The sequence below is a fragment of the Arabidopsis thaliana genome, chromosome 3 (genome assembly GCF_000001735.4).
Source record: "Arabidopsis thaliana chromosome 3, partial sequence".
Classification (NCBI taxonomy): Eukaryota; Viridiplantae; Streptophyta; class Magnoliopsida; order Brassicales; family Brassicaceae; genus Arabidopsis; species Arabidopsis thaliana.
Window position 1 is genome coordinate 17605866 of NC_003074.8, and position 17572 is coordinate 17623437.

General features: G+C 35.4%; 3 protein-coding genes across 7 annotated transcripts; all 3 read left to right on the top strand.

The window, feature by feature from the left end:
- The first annotated feature begins 493 nt into the window (after positions 1-493).
- On the top strand, positions 494-5200 carry ABCA4 (ATP binding cassette subfamily A4). The gene is made up of 16 exons (NM_001339331.1): positions 494-633; positions 738-1101; positions 1199-1281; positions 1372-1516; positions 1799-1918; positions 1997-2127; positions 2209-2367; positions 2477-2639; positions 2718-2843; positions 2940-3023; positions 3113-3459; positions 3533-3733; positions 3956-4065; positions 4142-4226; positions 4299-4427; positions 4530-5200. Exons 1-16 carry the CDS (start codon positions 562-564, stop codon positions 5022-5024), a joined length of 2814 nt encoding a protein of 937 aa, NP_001319703.1. The 5' UTR covers positions 494-561; the 3' UTR covers positions 5025-5200.
- Positions 5201-5921: 721 nt separating this feature from the next.
- Positions 5922-10878, top strand: ABCA5 (ABC2 homolog 4; the record flags this gene model as incomplete). Of its 3 annotated transcripts, none has more annotated exons than NM_001339333.1 (16): positions 5922-5993; positions 6148-6511; positions 6803-6885; positions 6968-7115; positions 7606-7725; positions 7817-7941; positions 8034-8192; positions 8319-8394; positions 8532-8687; positions 8780-8848; positions 8944-9290; positions 9380-9562; positions 9693-9802; positions 9898-9982; positions 10060-10188; positions 10280-10878. In NM_001339333.1, 16 exons carry the CDS (start codon positions 5922-5924, stop codon positions 10772-10774), a joined length of 2721 nt encoding a protein of 906 aa, NP_001326003.1. The 3 variants fall into 3 exon arrangements, with proteins under 3 accessions (NP_001326003.1, NP_001326002.1, NP_001319704.1); NM_001339334.1 differs by having other exon boundaries at positions 8319-8481; positions 8562-8687; positions 8780-8863; positions 9362-9562; positions 10280-10774; NM_001339332.1 differs by lacking the exon at positions 6803-6885 and having other exon boundaries at positions 6987-7115; positions 8319-8481; positions 8562-8687; positions 8780-8863; positions 10280-10774.
- Positions 10879-12106: 1228 nt separating this feature from the next.
- Positions 12107-17050, top strand: ABCA6 (ABC2 homolog 5; the record flags this gene model as incomplete). Of its 3 annotated transcripts, NM_001339335.1 has the most annotated exons (16): positions 12107-12261; positions 12340-12691; positions 12798-12883; positions 12980-13124; positions 13459-13578; positions 13656-13780; positions 13934-14092; positions 14304-14466; positions 14546-14671; positions 14764-14847; positions 14933-15279; positions 15362-15562; positions 15678-15787; positions 15918-16002; positions 16082-16210; positions 16337-17050. In NM_001339335.1, the coding sequence occupies 16 exons, from the start codon at positions 12190-12192 to the stop codon at positions 16811-16813; spliced, it is 2781 nt and encodes a 926-aa protein (NP_001327229.1). In that variant the 3' UTR covers positions 16814-17050. The 3 variants fall into 3 exon arrangements, with proteins under 3 accessions (NP_001327229.1, NP_001327230.1, NP_190361.2); NM_114645.3 differs by lacking the exon at positions 12798-12883 and having other exon boundaries at positions 12190-12261; positions 12340-12648; positions 13408-13578; positions 16337-16988; NM_001339336.1 differs by lacking the exons at positions 15918-16002; positions 16082-16210; positions 16337-17050 and having other exon boundaries at positions 15678-15883.
- Positions 17051-17572: the final 522 nt, after the last annotated feature.

The window sequence follows — 17572 nt, forward strand, 5'->3', positions numbered from 1 at the left end:
TCTTATTCCAGCAGTTGACAGGGTGATAATCTTGATTTTTTTTATGGTCTTTCATGCCCAAATGCAAGTGCCCCACGAAACTTCGCATACATATGGTTTACCTCGTTATCTTCGTTAAAAATTACTATCTCTGTTCTTTTTTGTTTGATTTTCTAGAAAAAATATTTGTTTCAAAAAGATTATTTTTTTAAATTTTTTATGCAATATTTATTAGTTATTGTTAATAAATTGTAAATTTTAATAAAAATAATTGAATATCATTGGTTTAAAATTATAGAAAATTGTAAAATACAAAAAATAATACATTTTAAAATTAACTTTAATATATATTTTAATATAAACTTTTCCTAAAAAATAACAAAAATAAAAAACATAGGGAGTATTAAGTAACATCCATGCATCCTCAACCACATAATAATTGGCAAGTCGTAATAAAAACGTGTCACGTGGATCTTGTTGTCACAAAATACATTAAAAAACAAAGGAAATATAAAACAGAAGGAAAATACCAAAATCAAGACCAGAAGCTTTTTATCAGAAAGAAAAAAAAAAGCTTCAACAATGGCGAATCATGTCCCCGCTAGTTTCTTGACGAGGGCTAATGCTTTGTTCAGAAAAAACTTAACCTACCAGGTTTGACCAAAGAATACATGCATGTGTTATCTATTGTATACAAAATCTATTTATGTTAAGTTGATATATATAGCTAGAATATTCTAATTTATCAATTGGTTTAGAAACGGAACATATGGAGTAATGTTCGGCTCATCGTGATTCCTTTCTACCTCTGTGTGCTTCTAGTGGGGATTCAAGTCTTGTTTGATACACAAGTTAATAACTCTGCTGATAATCGATGTGGTTGTCGATGCATCCACAAAAATGGAGATGGAAAATGCGAAAGAAAGAGTTGTGGTTTACAATATTCATCTCTAACTCAAGCCTCCTTTTGTGCCTTCCCTAACCCTCCACCGTTGCTCCCGTTGCTACAAATTCCGCGTCCTGAAACTCGTTTAGTTGATCCTGCCCGTAGCTCGTGCAGACGAACAGGATCTTGTCCTGTAACTATACTTGTTACTGGGAATAACCATACCCTTGGAGAAAGTACTATATATGCCTTTTAAACTTTAAGCAAATTTATAAAGTGAATTAGTCTTATAGGATCCTAACAGTTTCGATACTAATCTTCACATTTTTTTAGCTTTATCTCGGAATCTTCTCAGTACTTCTTTCGCGGTGAACTCCTCTGACCATTTCTTGCGTAATCTCGCCTACAATGTCTTGGCAAGTTTTTCTCCGCCAGAATTTTGGTAGTTTTCATTGCCATATTTAAGTCTCTATCTACCAGAATTTATGATGAATTTTTATATCCAGGGTACAATATCAGAAGCAGACTACACCAATTATCTTGATCCAGGGATTCACTCAGATCTTCCCATTTTCCAAATCCGACCTTATTGCACTCCAACAACCAACTTGTCATTCTCATTTCGACAACCACCTATCACGTTTCATAAAGGTACTAAGTTCACAAAATTATGTTAGGTGATTATTTTTAAGGTACCAATTTGTTTTGTAAATTAATTACAACGTGTCACTAAAAAGCCTAGTGGTAATATAGTGAACATAATTAAGATATGTTGACTTTACTTGAGCAAATTTTCTGTTTAAGTTTAAATGCAATCTGAGTGCATTCCATGTTGCAAGTTTTATTAAAAATAATATTTCTTGGGCATCACTCAAAGCTAGCTTCTGGAAAACAGTCTTGGAGCTGATTAACTTAGTTAATTTGTCAAACCAGAGGTGAGATGCGTTCAAGGATTGAATCTCTGGAGAAATAACTCAGTAGAGGTCAATGATGAGATCTTTAAGGGCTATCGTCAAGGAAATCATGAAGAGATCATCAATGAGGTCGCTGCAGGTTATTACACTTCTCTTATCATATGTCTCTATTTTTTTACTTTTGCAACTTCTGACTCTTTCTCTGGTTTTATATTAGCATACGATCTCTTGGACACTGATAGGAACAAGTTCAATGTGACCATCTGGTATAACTCTTCTTACAAGGGTAATTTCAAAGTACAAGATAGGCGTGTAAAGTATGTCCGAGTACCTCGCTCAGTCAATATGGTAAGAAACTGAGTGCACATTGTTTTGTACCTAGGACAAGTCTTTTTTTTATGAACCATATACTTTGCTATATAACTGTAGGTTTCGAATGCATATCTTCGGTTTTTGCGAGGCCCGGGAACAAAGATGTTATTCGACTTTGTGAAAGAAATGCCTAAGCAAGAAAGTATGCTTCGCGTTGATATAGCATCTGTCATTGGCCCCATTTTCTTAACATGGGTTATTGTTCTTTTGTTCCCTGTAAGTTTAAGTTTGTGTTCAATAGACTGCTTCAGTCTTGGAAGAAAATTTCTTTTATGATCCAAATTATATCATGTGATTTAATTACTTTGAGGTATTTTCTACGCAGGTGATCTTGAACTCGTTGGTGTATGAGAAGCAGCAGCATCTAAGAATTATAATGAAAATGCATGGCCTAGGAGATGGTCCTTATTGGATGATAACCTACGCTTATTTTCTCGCCATATCCACATTATACATTATATGTTTGATGATATTTGGGTCAGCAATAGGTACTTGAATCATTGATATATCTTACTTATGTTATGTTTTTCTTGTAGAACAAGTTTCAGAGCTATTTCTCCTTGTAGGACTGAAGTTCTTCCGCTTTAATGACTACAGCATCCAGTTCATTTTCTATTTTCTCTGCATAAATCTGCAAATCTCCATCGCCTTTCTAGTTTCCTCAGCATTTTCAAAGGTTGAGACAGCATCAGGTACTAACTTAAGTCACACGTTAACTAAATGTAGCTCAAGAACATGAAGGTGTTAATTAAAAGGAACACTCATTTTGTTTTATGGCTCGACTGTAGTTGCGGCTTACTTATACGTGTTTGGATCTGGGCTGTTGGGAGGTTTCCTCTTCCAGTTTATGTTGGAAGGTTTATCGTTTCCAAGTAAGCTATCAAGAACAAGTTGAAGAAGACTTATTCTCAAAAGCTGACTACAATGTTAATTAATATAATGTACGTTTACTTTTCCGCAGGAGGCTGGATTTTTGTCATGGAGTTGTATCCCGGCTTCTCTCTATATCGTGGATTGTACGAGTTCTCTCAGTATGCTTTGAAGAGACAATTGAATGGGAGTGATGGAATGAAGTGGAAATATTTCAGTGATAGTGCAATGGATGAAGTTTTCTACATTATTATTATTGAGTGGTTTCTCGCACTCATTGCAGCATACTATATGGACCGAGTTTCTTCATCCGCGAAAGACCCTTTTTTATTCTTGAAAAATCTCATCAAGAAATCTCCTTCTCCACAAAGGCATAGCTTGCAGAGACTAGGATCTTCTGTTTCCGTAGAAATGGAGAAACTAGATGTCGTTGAGGAGGTATAACATAATGATTCACAATACATCATATGTTCTAGTTGTTTTGATAAAAAAAGAAATTTATTCTAATCAGAGAGCAAAAGTCGAGCAGTTGATGCTTGAGTCGAGCACAAGCCATGCGATTGTTTGTGACAAGCTGAAAAAGGTGTATCCTGGTAGGGATGGGAACCCACCTAAAATGGCCGTTGGAGGGTTATCTATAGCTGTACCTCCAGGCGAATGTTTTGGCATGTTAGGCCCCAACGGTGCAGGGAAGACATCATTCATCAATATGGTGAGTACATAAATGGATAGAAAATCAGTTTTGCTGAGCTTCTTATTGAAAAACTCTCATGAATAATACATATTTTTGTTAGGAAAAATAGTGGTTAAAATTAATAGGTTTTAGACTATAAAACAATTAACAATGAATGGACATATGCTCATATCTTTTATATGTTAGTGATTAATCATCTCCATTTTTGTTCTGGAATATTCCAAATATTTATATGAGTAGATGACTGGGCTAGTGAAACCAACATCTGGAACAGCTCTTGTTGAAAGTTTGGACATATGCCAGGATATGGACAAAGTATACACTAGCATGGGTGTTTGCCCACAACACGAGTAAGTATTCTTGAAAACATTTGAATCTATTCCATTGTATATGTGTCATCATTCTCTTGTTTCTGTTGTGTGCTAGCTTGCTATGGGAAACACTAACAGGAAGGGAACATTTGCTCTTTTACGGAAGACTTAAGAATCTCAAAGGCTCTGATCTCAACCAAGTATGTTATCATCTTACTTGTTTCCTACATTAATACTCCAAAAGTATCAAAACGTTAACTCATGGTTACTAGGCTATAGAAGAGTCTCTTAAGAGTGTGAACCTATCACGCGAAGGGGTTGCTGATAAACCTGCTGGGAAATATAGTGGAGGCATGAAAAGGCGACTAAGTGTAGCTATTTCACTTATTGGAAGTCCTAAGGTACACCATTTTCTCTTATGGCTAACCCTTAATTCATATGATTTAATTAGAAAGCTAGCTTTAACAAATATATTTTTTACATTTGGCTTAATTCTTTAAAAGGTGGTTTATATGGATGAGCCAAGCACAGGACTTGATCCAGCTTCAAGAAGGAGCCTATGGACAGCTATCAAAGGCGCAAAAAAACACACTGCAATAATTCTCACTACTCACTCAATGGAAGAAGCAGAGTTTCTCTGCGACAGATTAGGCATTTTTGTAGACGGAAGGTTACAATGCGTAGGGAATCCAAAAGAGCTAAAGGCAAGGTATGGTGGATCTTATGTGTTAACAATGACAACATCATCAGAACATGAAAAAGATGTGGAGATGTTAATTCAAGATGTTTCTCCAAACGCCAAGAAAATATATCACATCGCAGGGACACAAAAATTTGAGATCCCAAAAGACGAAGTTCGGATCGCAGAATTGTTTCAAGCTGTGGAGAAGGCAAAAGGAAATTTTAGGGTGTTTGCTTGGGGACTTGCAGACACAACTCTTGAAGATGTTTTCATTAAGGTTGCTAGAACTGCTCAGGCCTCTAATGTCTTCTCATGAATTACATTATCATTTTTTTATTTGTTCAAAGTCAATATTTGATTGTTCATGTTTGATCAAATTGACCATGCATAGGTTTGATTCATGTATATTATCGTAATAAATCGTTTTCAAGGTTGTAAATTTCTTTGAGGTTCTTATAACTTGTTTATTTGTAGATGATTTATGTATAACAAATTAAGTAAATTCCTACAAAAAGAGAACAACGACACGGAGATGTTAGCTCACTTGGTTACATATGGTATTTCAATTATTTACAGTTTGCACCATTATTCTTAAACATATGGTAGATCATTTGGTTAAAGTTACGTTGTACCCAATATATAATTAAACAATATACGGTAAGCGTATATCTCACAGCATTGTTTAACTTTGGACACTTGACGTTATAGAGATCGACGTCGTTCTAACGAAAAGGCCCTATAGTCAACTAAATTCTTTAGATCGTAAGATCTTCATTATTTTATCATCATTATGTAACGTGATTACGTACAGATACGAGAACATATTTTCCCATAAAAAATTCACGTCTCCCCGTAATCTTACAGTAATAATTAACATTATAAATTATTCTTTGTAAAATAAACAGCTCATTCTCCACATAGGTTGAAGAATTTATAGGTCGTGGGATCATTCATTTACTTGGAAACTTTCTTGTAAAACTACTTGGAATTATTTTTCTTTGTCGACACACTTAATTGAAGATTTCGTTGGTTGAAATTACAAGTAACAAATCATTAATACCATAATTCATGGACACAACTTTAAAAAATGCACACTAGTGGAAATAAAAGCGTGTCATATGGATCTTATTGTGAATTCATCAGGACCCAAAACAAAAGGAAAGATAACACAGAAAAACAAACAAAATCAAGATTACAAGATTAAGCTTCATCAATGGGGAATCATGTTCCCGCGGGTTTCTTTACGCAGGCTAATTCCTTGTTTAGAAAGAACTTAACATATCAGGTTTGGCCAAACAATTCATGTGTTATATTTTAAGAATAATGGTGCAAATAATTACTTGATACAAAATCCATTGTAAAATGTAATTATATCTTCTTTTTTTTTTTGGTTTAAAATGTAATTATATCTTGATACTAAATATCCATAATTGGTTTAGAAACGGAACATATGGAGCAACGTTCGGCTCATCGTGATCCCTTTCTACCTCTGCGTACTGCTAGTTGGCATTCAAGTCTTGTTCGATACACAAGTTAATAACTCTGCTGATAATCGATGTGGTTGTCGATGCATCGACAAAAATGGAGATGGTAAATGCGGACAAAAGAGTTGCGGTTTACAATATTCGTCTCAAAACCAAGCCTTCTTTTGTGCTTTCCCCAACCCTCCACCATTGCTCCCGTTGTTACATATTCCGCGTCCTGAAACTCGTTCTTCTGATCGTGACCGTGACTCGTGCAGACAAACTGGATCTTGTCCTGTCACTATACTTCTTACTGGAAATAACCATTCCCTTGGAACAAGTATGCCTCTTTTATTCTAATTTATTTACATACACATTGTTACACAATTTGAATTTGGTGTAAGGCAAGCCAATGGACCGCCGACCTTAAATTTTGAACTTCTTGGAACATAGGAAAGAGTAATATTACTAATGAGAGGACGTAAGCTGAGTATATTTAGCTAAGACCATCTCCAACGTATTCCTCCATTATTTACTCTAAAATTGACCACTCATGTCGGTGATCAATAATATGCACAATGTCCATTATTGTTGTTTTCTCTCGATTGAACTAATCTTCACTATTTTTTAGCTATATCTCGGAATCTTCTCAGTACATCTTTCGCGATGAACTCCTCTGATCTTTTCTTGCGTAATCTAGCCTATAATGTCTTGGCAAGTATCCAATATCTAATTGTTTCCATTATCATTTAAGTCTTTATCTCTCAGGACTGATCATGAATAAATATGTATTCAGGGTACTACATCAAAGGCAGACTACACCAATTATCTTGATCCAGGGATTCTCTCAGATCTTCCCATCTTCAACGTCCAACCTCGGTGCACTCCAGACACTACAACATTCTCATTCCCCTTCCGACAATCACCTCTCGAGTTTCATAAAGGTATTAAGTTCACAACGATTCTAGGAATTTTTAGAAGGTAATACATTACTTACATTTTTCACAGAAAATTATATATATGATTTTCTAAATACCAAATTGTATACAAAATAAAATAGGCTAAATAAAACAGTCTGCTAACAATATTGTTACGATAAATTTTTTTATTAATTTTGCGGAAAAAACTTTATTGGTTTAACAAGTTAAAAATAGAAGTTTTTAATCACAACAAATTTTATTATTAGCTATATTGATGGCGCATGACAAACATCTAGTATTTTAGTTAACAAAAAAAAAAATCTAGTATCTTAAATATACTAAAGTAAACATATGATATGTAGATTTTTACTTGAGCAGTTCAAATGTAATCTGACTGCATTACATGTTCACACTTCATTTGTTAAAAAGAATATTTCTTGCGCCTCACTCAAAGCTAGCTTCTGAGAAAACATTCTTGTAGCTGATTACCTTAATGGCTAATGTGTCAAAGCAGAGGTGCGATGCGTTGAAGGATTGAATCTCTGGCGAAACAACTCCATAGAGATTAGCAATGAGATCTTCAAGGGATATCGACAAGGAAATCTCGAGGAGATCATCAACGAGGTCGCTGCAGGTTACTCCACTTCTCTTATCAATTATCATTTTTCTCTGTGTTTACAATGCAACTTCTAACTACTATTAGTTTATTGTGTGTGGTTCTTTAGCATATGATCTCATGGATACCGATATAAACAACTTCAATGTGACCATTTGGTACAACTCTACATACAAGGGAGATTTACGAGATAGGCGTGTAAAGTATGTCCGAGTTCCGCGCTCAGTAAATTTGGTGAGAAACTAAGTCATTCAAGACATTCTCAATTGTTTTATACCTAGTTAAGACTGGTCTCTTGATCATAAAACTCTTGAAAAAATATGCAGGTTTCGAATGCTTATCTTGAGTTTTTGCAAGGCTCAGGGACAAAGATGTTATTCGATTTTGTGAAAGAAATGCCAAAACAAGAAACTAGGCTCCGACTGGAAATGGCGTCTCTCATTGGCCCTATTTTCTTCACATGGGTTATTCTCCTTCTGTTCCCGGTAAGTTTGTTTTCACTAGACTGATTCAGGCTTTTACAAGTATATATTGGTAGAAGTTTTTCCTAGTATGATCAAGATCCTACAACATGCATGGGATTTCAGTAGTTAGAGGTATTTTCTATGCAGGTGATGTTAACCTCATTGGTGTATGAGAAGCAGCAGCATTTAAGAATTATAATGAAAATGCATGGCCTAGGAGATGGTCCTTATTGGATGATAACCTATGCCTATTTTCTCGCCATATCCATAGTATACATTATATGCTTGATGATATTTGGGTCAGCAATAGGTACTTGAATCATTGACATATCTTACTTATGTTATATTTTTTTCTTATAGAACAAGTTTCAGAGCTATTTCTCCTTGTAGGACTGAAGTTCTTCCGGTTTAATGACTACAGCATCCAGTTCATTTTCTATTTTCTCTGCATAAATCTACAAATCTCCATCGCCTTTCTAGTTTCCTCAGCATTTTCAAAGATTGAGACAGCATCAGGTACTAACTTAAGTCACACGTTAACTAAATGTATCTCAAGATAAAGGATGTTAATTAAAAGAAATACTCCTTGTTTTATGTCTCAAATGTAGTTGCTGCTTACCTATATGTGTTTGGATCTGGGCTCTTGGGCGCGTTTCTCTTCCAGTTTCTGTTGGAAGGTTTATCATTTCCTAGTAAGATATCAAGAACAACTTGAAGAGACATATTCTCAAAAGCTAACCATATTGCTAATAACGTCTTTACATTTTCCTAGGGAGTTGGATATATATCATGGAGTTGTATCCGGGCTTCTCTTTATATCGTGGGTTGTATGAGTTCTCACAGTACGCATTTAAGAGAAACTTGAATGGAAGTGGTGGAATGAAGTGGAAGGATTTCAATGATAGTGCAATGGAGGAAATTTTCTACATCATTATCGTCGAGTGGTTTGTTGCACTCATTGCAGCTTACTATACTGATAAGATATCTTCATCGGGAATAGACCCTTTCTTTTTCTTGAAAAACCAAAACCCTTTCAAGAAATCTCCTTCTCCATATGGCTTGCAAAGACAAGTCTCCGCTATTGCCATAGAAATGGAAAAATTAGATGTTGCACATGAGGTATTGCAAAACGTTTCACAATTGTTTTTCGTTTATGTAGCTATTTTGCTTAAGAGATTTGTTTCAATCAGAGAGTCAAAGTTGAGCAGTTAATGCTTGAGACGAGCACAGGCCATGCGATTGTATGTGACAATCTGAAGAAGGTGTATCCATGTAGGGATGGGAACCCACAAAAAATGGCAGTTCGCGGATTATCTCTTGCAGTGCCTTCAGGAGAATGCTTTGGCATGTTAGGGCCCAATGGTGCCGGAAAAACCTCCTTCATCAATATGGTCTAAACACAAACTGAATAATAATTAGAAATGTGTGGATTAGTCCATATTACAAATATATCATTAGGGCTCATCTCACTTCCAATGTGAGATAATCCTAACAAAGTTGATATATTGTATTTTTCTTCAGATGACTGGGCTTATGAAACCAACGTCTGGGGCAGCCTTTGTTCATGGTTTGGATATATGCAAGGACATGGACATTGTATACACCAGCATTGGTGTTTGTCCACAGCATGAGTAATTGATTTTATTCTTGAAAACATTTTAGTATGGTTCTTGTATATAGATATAGTTGTTCATCATTCTCTTATTGTATGTACTATATATACTAGCTTGCTCTGGGAAACGCTGACAGGAAGGGAACATTTGCTCTTTTATGGGAGACTAAAGAATCTCAAAGGCTCTGATCTCGACCAAGTATATATGTTATCAATCTTACTAATTGTTTCCTATATCACTCCAAAAGCATCAAAATGTTTATTCATGGTTATTAGGCCGTAGAAGAATCTCTTAAGAGTGTGAACCTATTTCGTGGTGGAGTTGCTGATAAACCTGCTGGGAAATATAGTGGAGGCATGAAAAGGAGACTAAGCGTAGCAATTTCACTTATTGGGAGTCCTAAGGTACACCATTTTCTCTTACTACTAATATCTTGGTATTCAGAGAGCCTTTTAACAAATCCAATTTTATATTTGGTTTATGTGTTTTTAAAAGGTGGTTTATATGGATGAGCCAAGCACAGGACTTGATCCGGCTTCAAGAAGGAGCTTATGGACAGCCATCAAACGTGCAAAAAACCACACTGCGATAATCCTCACGACTCACTCAATGGAAGAAGCAGAGTTTCTATGTGACCGATTAGGCATTTTTGTAGACGGAAGGTTACAATGCGTAGGGAATCCAAAAGAGCTAAAGGCAAGGTATGGTGGATCTTATGTTTTAACTATGACAACACCATCGGAACATGAAAAGGATGTGGAGATGTTGGTTCAAGATGTTTCTCCAAACGCCAAGAAAATATATCACATCGCAGGGACACAAAAATTTGAGATACCAAAAGAGGAAGTTCGGATCTCGGAAGTGTTTCAGGCGGTGGAGAAGGCAAAGGACAATTTTAGGGTGTTTGCTTGGGGACTTGCAGACACAACTCTTGAAGACGTTTTCATTAAGGTTGCTAGAACTGCTCAGGCCTCTAATGTCTTCTCTTGAATCTTCTTTAGATTATCAGTTTTTGTAGCTGTTCAACGTCAATATTTGATTGTTCGAACTCATGAATTACGATAATGTTGCAAATGCATAAGAGTAAAGAAAATGAATGATGATGTTGATACATTAAAATAGAGATGATGCCCATGCATAAGAGTAAAGAAAATGTTTTTCTTCTTTTTGAATTATTAGTGCAAACAAAATTACACAGTTTTGAAGCTGAAAAACAGTATAGCAGATTGATGGTAAAACATGATCCCTCAGTGACGGCGAAAACTCCTGATTTGTTTATTTTGACGCAAAGTGATGAATTTACATAAAATATGACGTGATTTAAACAAGGAAGATATAAGTATTTCTCAATCACAATAATGTTTTACTTTTATCACTTAACGTTAGAGATGGACGTGATTCTAACGATAAGTCAATGAAATTACCCGACAATATGTATAATAGATTCGTGACATATTTATAGTTTTACCCTACTTGATCATGTGTCCCCATTTTTTACTAAACTTTATAAATTCTAAAAGAAAAAAAAAAAAAAAAAAAAAAAACTCATTCTGCACACATAGTTAATGGCCTCAACCACCACATTATAGAATTTGACTGCAGGGATCACTCCTTGACTTGATCATGTGTCCCCATAAATCTTATTGAAGTTCTTCGTTAGTTGACATTATAAGTAACAGAAGATAGTTAATGCCTTAATGCATGGATCTTACTGTGAATTCATCAGGACTCAATGGCACTAAATCTAAAACAAAAGGAAAGATAATAGAGAAGAAAAGGACAAATCACGGTTGCCAAAGCTTATCATCAATGCCGAACCATGTTACCGCAAGTTTCTTGACACGGGCCAATGCCATGTTCAGAATAATCTTAACCTAATAGTTTCTTGGCATGGACTAGTCCACTCATTATATGTTTGTATAACTTGTTTGTTTGTGGAGGATTTATGTAAGACTTGTGAGTATTTTTTCACAGCAATGTAAGTTTGGACTCATAACGTTTAGAGTTAGAGATCAACATTGATATAACGAACATGCCCTATAGTCAACGAAATTATCCGACAATTAATATACTTAATTTAGACTCGTAAGATATATACATATCATCACGTTGCGTGATACGTACGAGACCACGTTTCCGCAAAATCTAGTAGGAAATAACATTCTAAGTTATTTTATGTAAGAAACAACAACTCACCCGCCACACATAAGAATTTTGTTGGTCGTCCCGTCGTGGGATTACTCCTTTCCATGGCAACTTATTATACATATTATAATTGAAGTCCCTTGTTCGTTAAAATGCAAAGTAATTAATTTCAAAGCATTTATAATTCACAAGTGGAAATAAAAACGTGGCATGCATATAGATCGAATTGTAAACTCATAGAGTCAAATCAGGACTCATCAATGGCGAAACCTGTTGCCGCCAGTTTCTTGACGCAGGCCAATGCATTGTTCAAGAAAAACTTAACTTATCAGGTTTGGCCAAATAATATACATGTGTTATCTATATATACGTGGAAAAAATGTAATTATATCTTGTTACCATTGTTGTAGAAACGGAACATATGGAGCAACGTAAGGCTGATCGTGATCCCCTTGTACCTCTGTGTGGTTCTAGTATGCATTCAAGCTGTGTTCGATTCACTGGTTAACAACTCTGTTGATAATCAATGTGGTTGTCGATGCGCCGACGACGACAAAAATGGAGATGGCAAATGCGAAATAAAAAGTTGTGGTTTACAATATTCATCTCAAAACCAAGCCGTCTTTTGTGCTTTCCCTAACCCTCCACCGTTGCTTCCTTTGTTACATATTCCTCCTTCTGTTAATCGTGACTCGTGCCAACGAACCGGATCTTGTCCAGTAACCATACTTGTTACTGGAAATAACCAATCCCTTGGAACAAGTATACATACTTTCCCTCTTTAATTTCCATGTTTTTTTGGATATATATATCTATGACTATAGAATAAATTCTTGTTGCCTTCCTAACTAATCTTCACTATTGTTAGCTTTATCTGAGAATCTGCTTAGTACTTCTTTCACAGTCAACTCCTCTTCTGACCTTTTCTTGCGTAATCTCGCCTATAATGTCTTGGCAAGTCCTTCTCTGTTTGAACTCTGATTGTTTCCATTATTATCAAAGTCTCTATGTCTCTCGGGACTTATCTCATGAATATATATGTATTTGCAGAGCACAACATCAGAGACAGACTATACCAATTATCGTGATCCAGGGATTTACTCAGATCTTCCCATTTTCAACATCCAACCCCAGTGCACCCCAGCCACTATTTTGTCATTGTCATTCCGACAACCACCTCTCGAGTTTCATAAAGGTATTAAGTTCACAAAATTATGTGTGAAACCCTAGAAACCATAAACTGAACACTAAACCCACAATGGTGTATATATATGAACCCTAACCAAGTGTCGTTATTTCAACTAGTTAGGCGAAGCTTAGAGGTCTGACGATTCGAGTGACGCTTGAGACGAAACTAATATTACATGTTGTGTTTTCGGGTCTAGGAGATTACGGGATTTGGTCTAAAACTTCCTAATTTTCCAAAAATAAAAAAATTAAAACCCTTATTAATATAAGTTTTAATGTAATTTTGTAAGAAACAAAATTCTTGGAGCTGATTGATTTAATGGTTAATGTGTCAAAACCAGAGGTGAGATGCGTTCAAGGATTGAATCTTTGGAGAAACAACTCCTTAGAGGTTAACGATGAGATCTTTAAGGGCTTTCGAAAAGAAAACCATGAAGAGATCATCAATGAGGTTGCTGCAGGTTATCCCCTACTTCACTTATCCTTTGTCTCTGTGTTTTACATATGCAACTTCTGACTATTTCTCTTGTTTTATCAGCATATGATCTCTTGAACACCGATAGGAACAAATTCAATGTGACCATCTGGTATTACACGACATACAAGGGAGATTTACAAGATTGGCGTGTAAAGTATGTCAGAGTTCCTCGCTCAGTCAATATGGTAAGAAACTAATAAGTGTTGTATGTTAGGATTCTATATTATATTGAAATCGTTAAGGAACCAACACTAAGATAAATAACATTGGTCGTCACTCTATACCTAGGAATGGTCTTTTGATCAAACCCATTCTTAGACTCGGCAACATAAATGCAGGTTTCGAATGCTTATCTTCAGTTTTTGCGAGGCCCAGGGACAAAGATATTATTCGACTTTGTTAAAGAAATGCCTAAACAAGAAACTAGGCTTCGCATGGACATGGCGTCTCTCATTGGCCCCATTTTCTTCACTTGGGTTATTCTTCTTCTGTTCCCTGTAAGTTCCTTTAATGTGGAGTGTGGACTACTTCATTCTCTTACAAGTATACGATGATTCCTAAAACTTGGAAGCCGTTTGGTCATTATATGATTAAAACCCTATCATGGGAACTAATTTACCCTGCAATGGTCTGCGAACTCGAAGAGTGTATGGACCTAATCCTTGATTAATAGGCCTTTTCAATAGTTACACCCATTTTTATATGTAGGTGATTTTGACCTCATTGGTCTATGAGAAGCAGCAGCGTCTAAGAATTATAATGAAAATGCATGGCCTAGGAGATGCTCCATATTGGATGATTTCCTACGCATATTTTCTAGCCATATCTACTTTATACATTGTATGCTTGATGATATTTGGATCAGCAATAGGTAATCATTGCCGTATCTTATGTTATTATTTTCTTATGTATATATAGAACAAGTTACAAAGCTATATAGTTTGTTACAGGACTGAAGTTCTTCCGGTTCAATGACTACACCATCCAGTTTATGTTCTATTTTCTTTATATAAATCTGCAAATATCCATAGCCTTTCTAGTTTCCTCAGCATTTTCAAAGGCTGTGACAGCATCAGGTACGTACTAAATGAAGTCACATTTTTCAAATTTGGTCAAGAACATGTTGGTGTTAAAAAGAAACACTTTCTGTTTTATTCCCAAATTGTAGTTGTTGCTTACATATACGTGTTTGGATCTGGGCTCTTGGGCGCATTCCTCTTCCAGTTTCTGATAGAAAGTTTATCGTTTCCTAGTAAGCTATCAATAACAACTTGAAGATAACATATTCTCAAAACAGACCACAATGCTACTATATATAATCTTTTACTTTTTACCAGGACGTTGGATTTTTGTCATGGAATTGTATCCCGGCTTCTCATTATACCGCGGGTTGTATGAATTCTCCCAATATGCTTTCCAAAGAAACTTGAATGGGAGGGATGGGATGAAGTGGAAAGATTTCAGAGGTAGTGCAATGGATGAAGTTTTCACCATCATTATCGTTGAGTGGGTTGTCGCACTCGTTGCAACATACTATATAGACCGAGTTTCTTCATCGTCAAAAGACACTTTTGCATTCTTGAAAAACCCTTTCAAGTTATCTCCTACTCCACAAATGCTTAGCTTTCAAAAAGAGAGATCTGATGTTTCCGTAGAAATGGAGAAACTTGATGTCATTCAGGAGGTATTGAAGAAGAACTCACCACCCATTCCATGTTCTTTGCGTTTTTCGAGTTGTTTTGATAAATAAATTTTGTTCAAATCAGAAAGAAACGGTCAAGCAGTTGATATTTGAGCGGAGCAAAAATCATGGGATTGTATGTGACAACTTGAAGAAGGTGTATCAAGGCAGAGATGGGAACCCACCTAAATTGGCAGTTTGTGGCTTATCTCTCGCTGTGCCGTCAGGAGAATGTTTCGGCATGTTAGGGCCGAATGGCGCCGGAAAGACCTCGTTCATCAACATGGTTAGTACACAAAGGGACATATATACAAATCTTTTGTGCTTAGTTTTTTTTTATTAAAATTTTGTCTAGCATACTCATAAGTAACAAATTAAGCATTCATTTTTTTTTTGGCTAGATGACTGGACTCGTGAAACCATCATCAGGGTCAGCTTTTGTTCAAGGTTTGGACATATGCAAGGATATGGACAAAGTCTACATTAGCATGGGTGTTTGCCCACAGCACGAGTAACAAATTAAATTCTTGTAACATATTTGTTGTTGTTGAATGAAGATCATTATTAAGTTTACGTGTTTCCTAACAATCATATAGTTATTTTATTGTTCTCTTATAGTCTTATTGTTCGTCATTGACCAGCTTGCTCTGGGAAACACTGACAGGGAAAGAACATCTTCTCTTTTATGGAAGACTTAAGAATCTCAAAGGCCATGATCTCAACCAAGTATGTTATCATTATCAATCTTACTTCTATCTTATATTAGTGCAAGAGTCTTAAACGTCAATTCATGGTTAAATATTAGGCCGTAGAAGAATCACTAAAGAGTGTGAACCTATTTCATGGAGGAGTTGCTGATATACCTGCCGGGAAATATAGCGGAGGAATGAAAAGGCGGCTTAGCGTAGCCATTTCACTTATCGGGAGTCCTAAGGTACAAAATTGTATCTTACTCATCTCCTAACAAAAAACTTATTGAAGCCCTTATTTGAATGTGATTTAGAGAGCTAAAGTTTTTCAAGCTTTAACAATTATTTTTGGTTTTTATATTAAATAAAAGGTTGTTTATATGGATGAGCCAAGCACAGGACTTGATCCTGCTTCAAGAATAAACCTATGGACAGTCATCAAACGCGCAAAAAAACACGCAGCGATAATCCTAACGACTCATTCAATGGAAGAAGCAGAGTTTCTCTGTGACCGATTGGGAATTTTTGTTGATGGAAGGTTACAATGCATAGGGAACCCAAAAGAGCTGAAGGGCAGGTATGGTGGATCCTATGTGTTAACGATTACAACATCACCAGAACATGAAAAAGATGTGGAGACATTGGTTCAAGAAGTTTCCTCAAATGCAAGAAAGATATATCACATCGCAGGGACTCAGAAGTTTGAGTTCCCAAAGGAGGAGGTTCGAATTTCAGAAGTCTTTCAGGCCGTGGAGAATGCGAAACGCAATTTCACTGTATTTGCTTGGGGATTTGCGGACACAACTCTTGAAGATGTTTTCATCAAGGTTGCTAAAACCGGCCTTTAACTAATGTCTTCTTTTGAATACTTTTAAGATTATTAGTTATGTCTGTTCCACGTCAATATTTTGCTTGTTCATGTTTGATAAATTGATAATGCAGAGGTTTGATTCATGTACATTGTTGGCTCTTCGCCTGCAAGTTTGCGAATTAGTCTGAGGTCTTGTATTAGTTTGTTTGTGGATGATGCATGTAACCACAATTTTTTTATTTAAACGTGGCTATATTTAATTGTGGATAAACCACTGAATATGAAATTTTATTTCATCTACCATTCAGATCCTAAATGTATATCTTACCATTTAATTCATATAGGGTTTACGATTTAAAATTTAGAATTTCGAAAATAGTATCTATATTAAAAGATAGTAATTAGGTCTTTTTTTCATTGAATTTTACTTAAACATTGGTAAAATTTCATATGCCATCGAAAAAAGAAAATATCACTGAAAACTATGTTAGCTGCCGGAGACAACATTTCTAAAAAGAAAGACAATTTTTAAAAAAGACTACAAAATACTCTGTTGTTCCTTTTTGTTTGATTGTTTAGAAAAAAAATTTGTTTTTAAGAAATTAATTTTTTAAGTTTTCCATGCAATATTTATTGGTTAATATTGGTGAATTGTAATTTTCAAGAAAAATAGTTAGTTATCATTGGTTTAGAGTTATAAAAAATTGTAAAACACTAAAAATAATACATTTATAATCAAAATTTAATATGTTTTCTTAATATATGTGTTTTTCTAAACAATATAAAAAAAGGAACA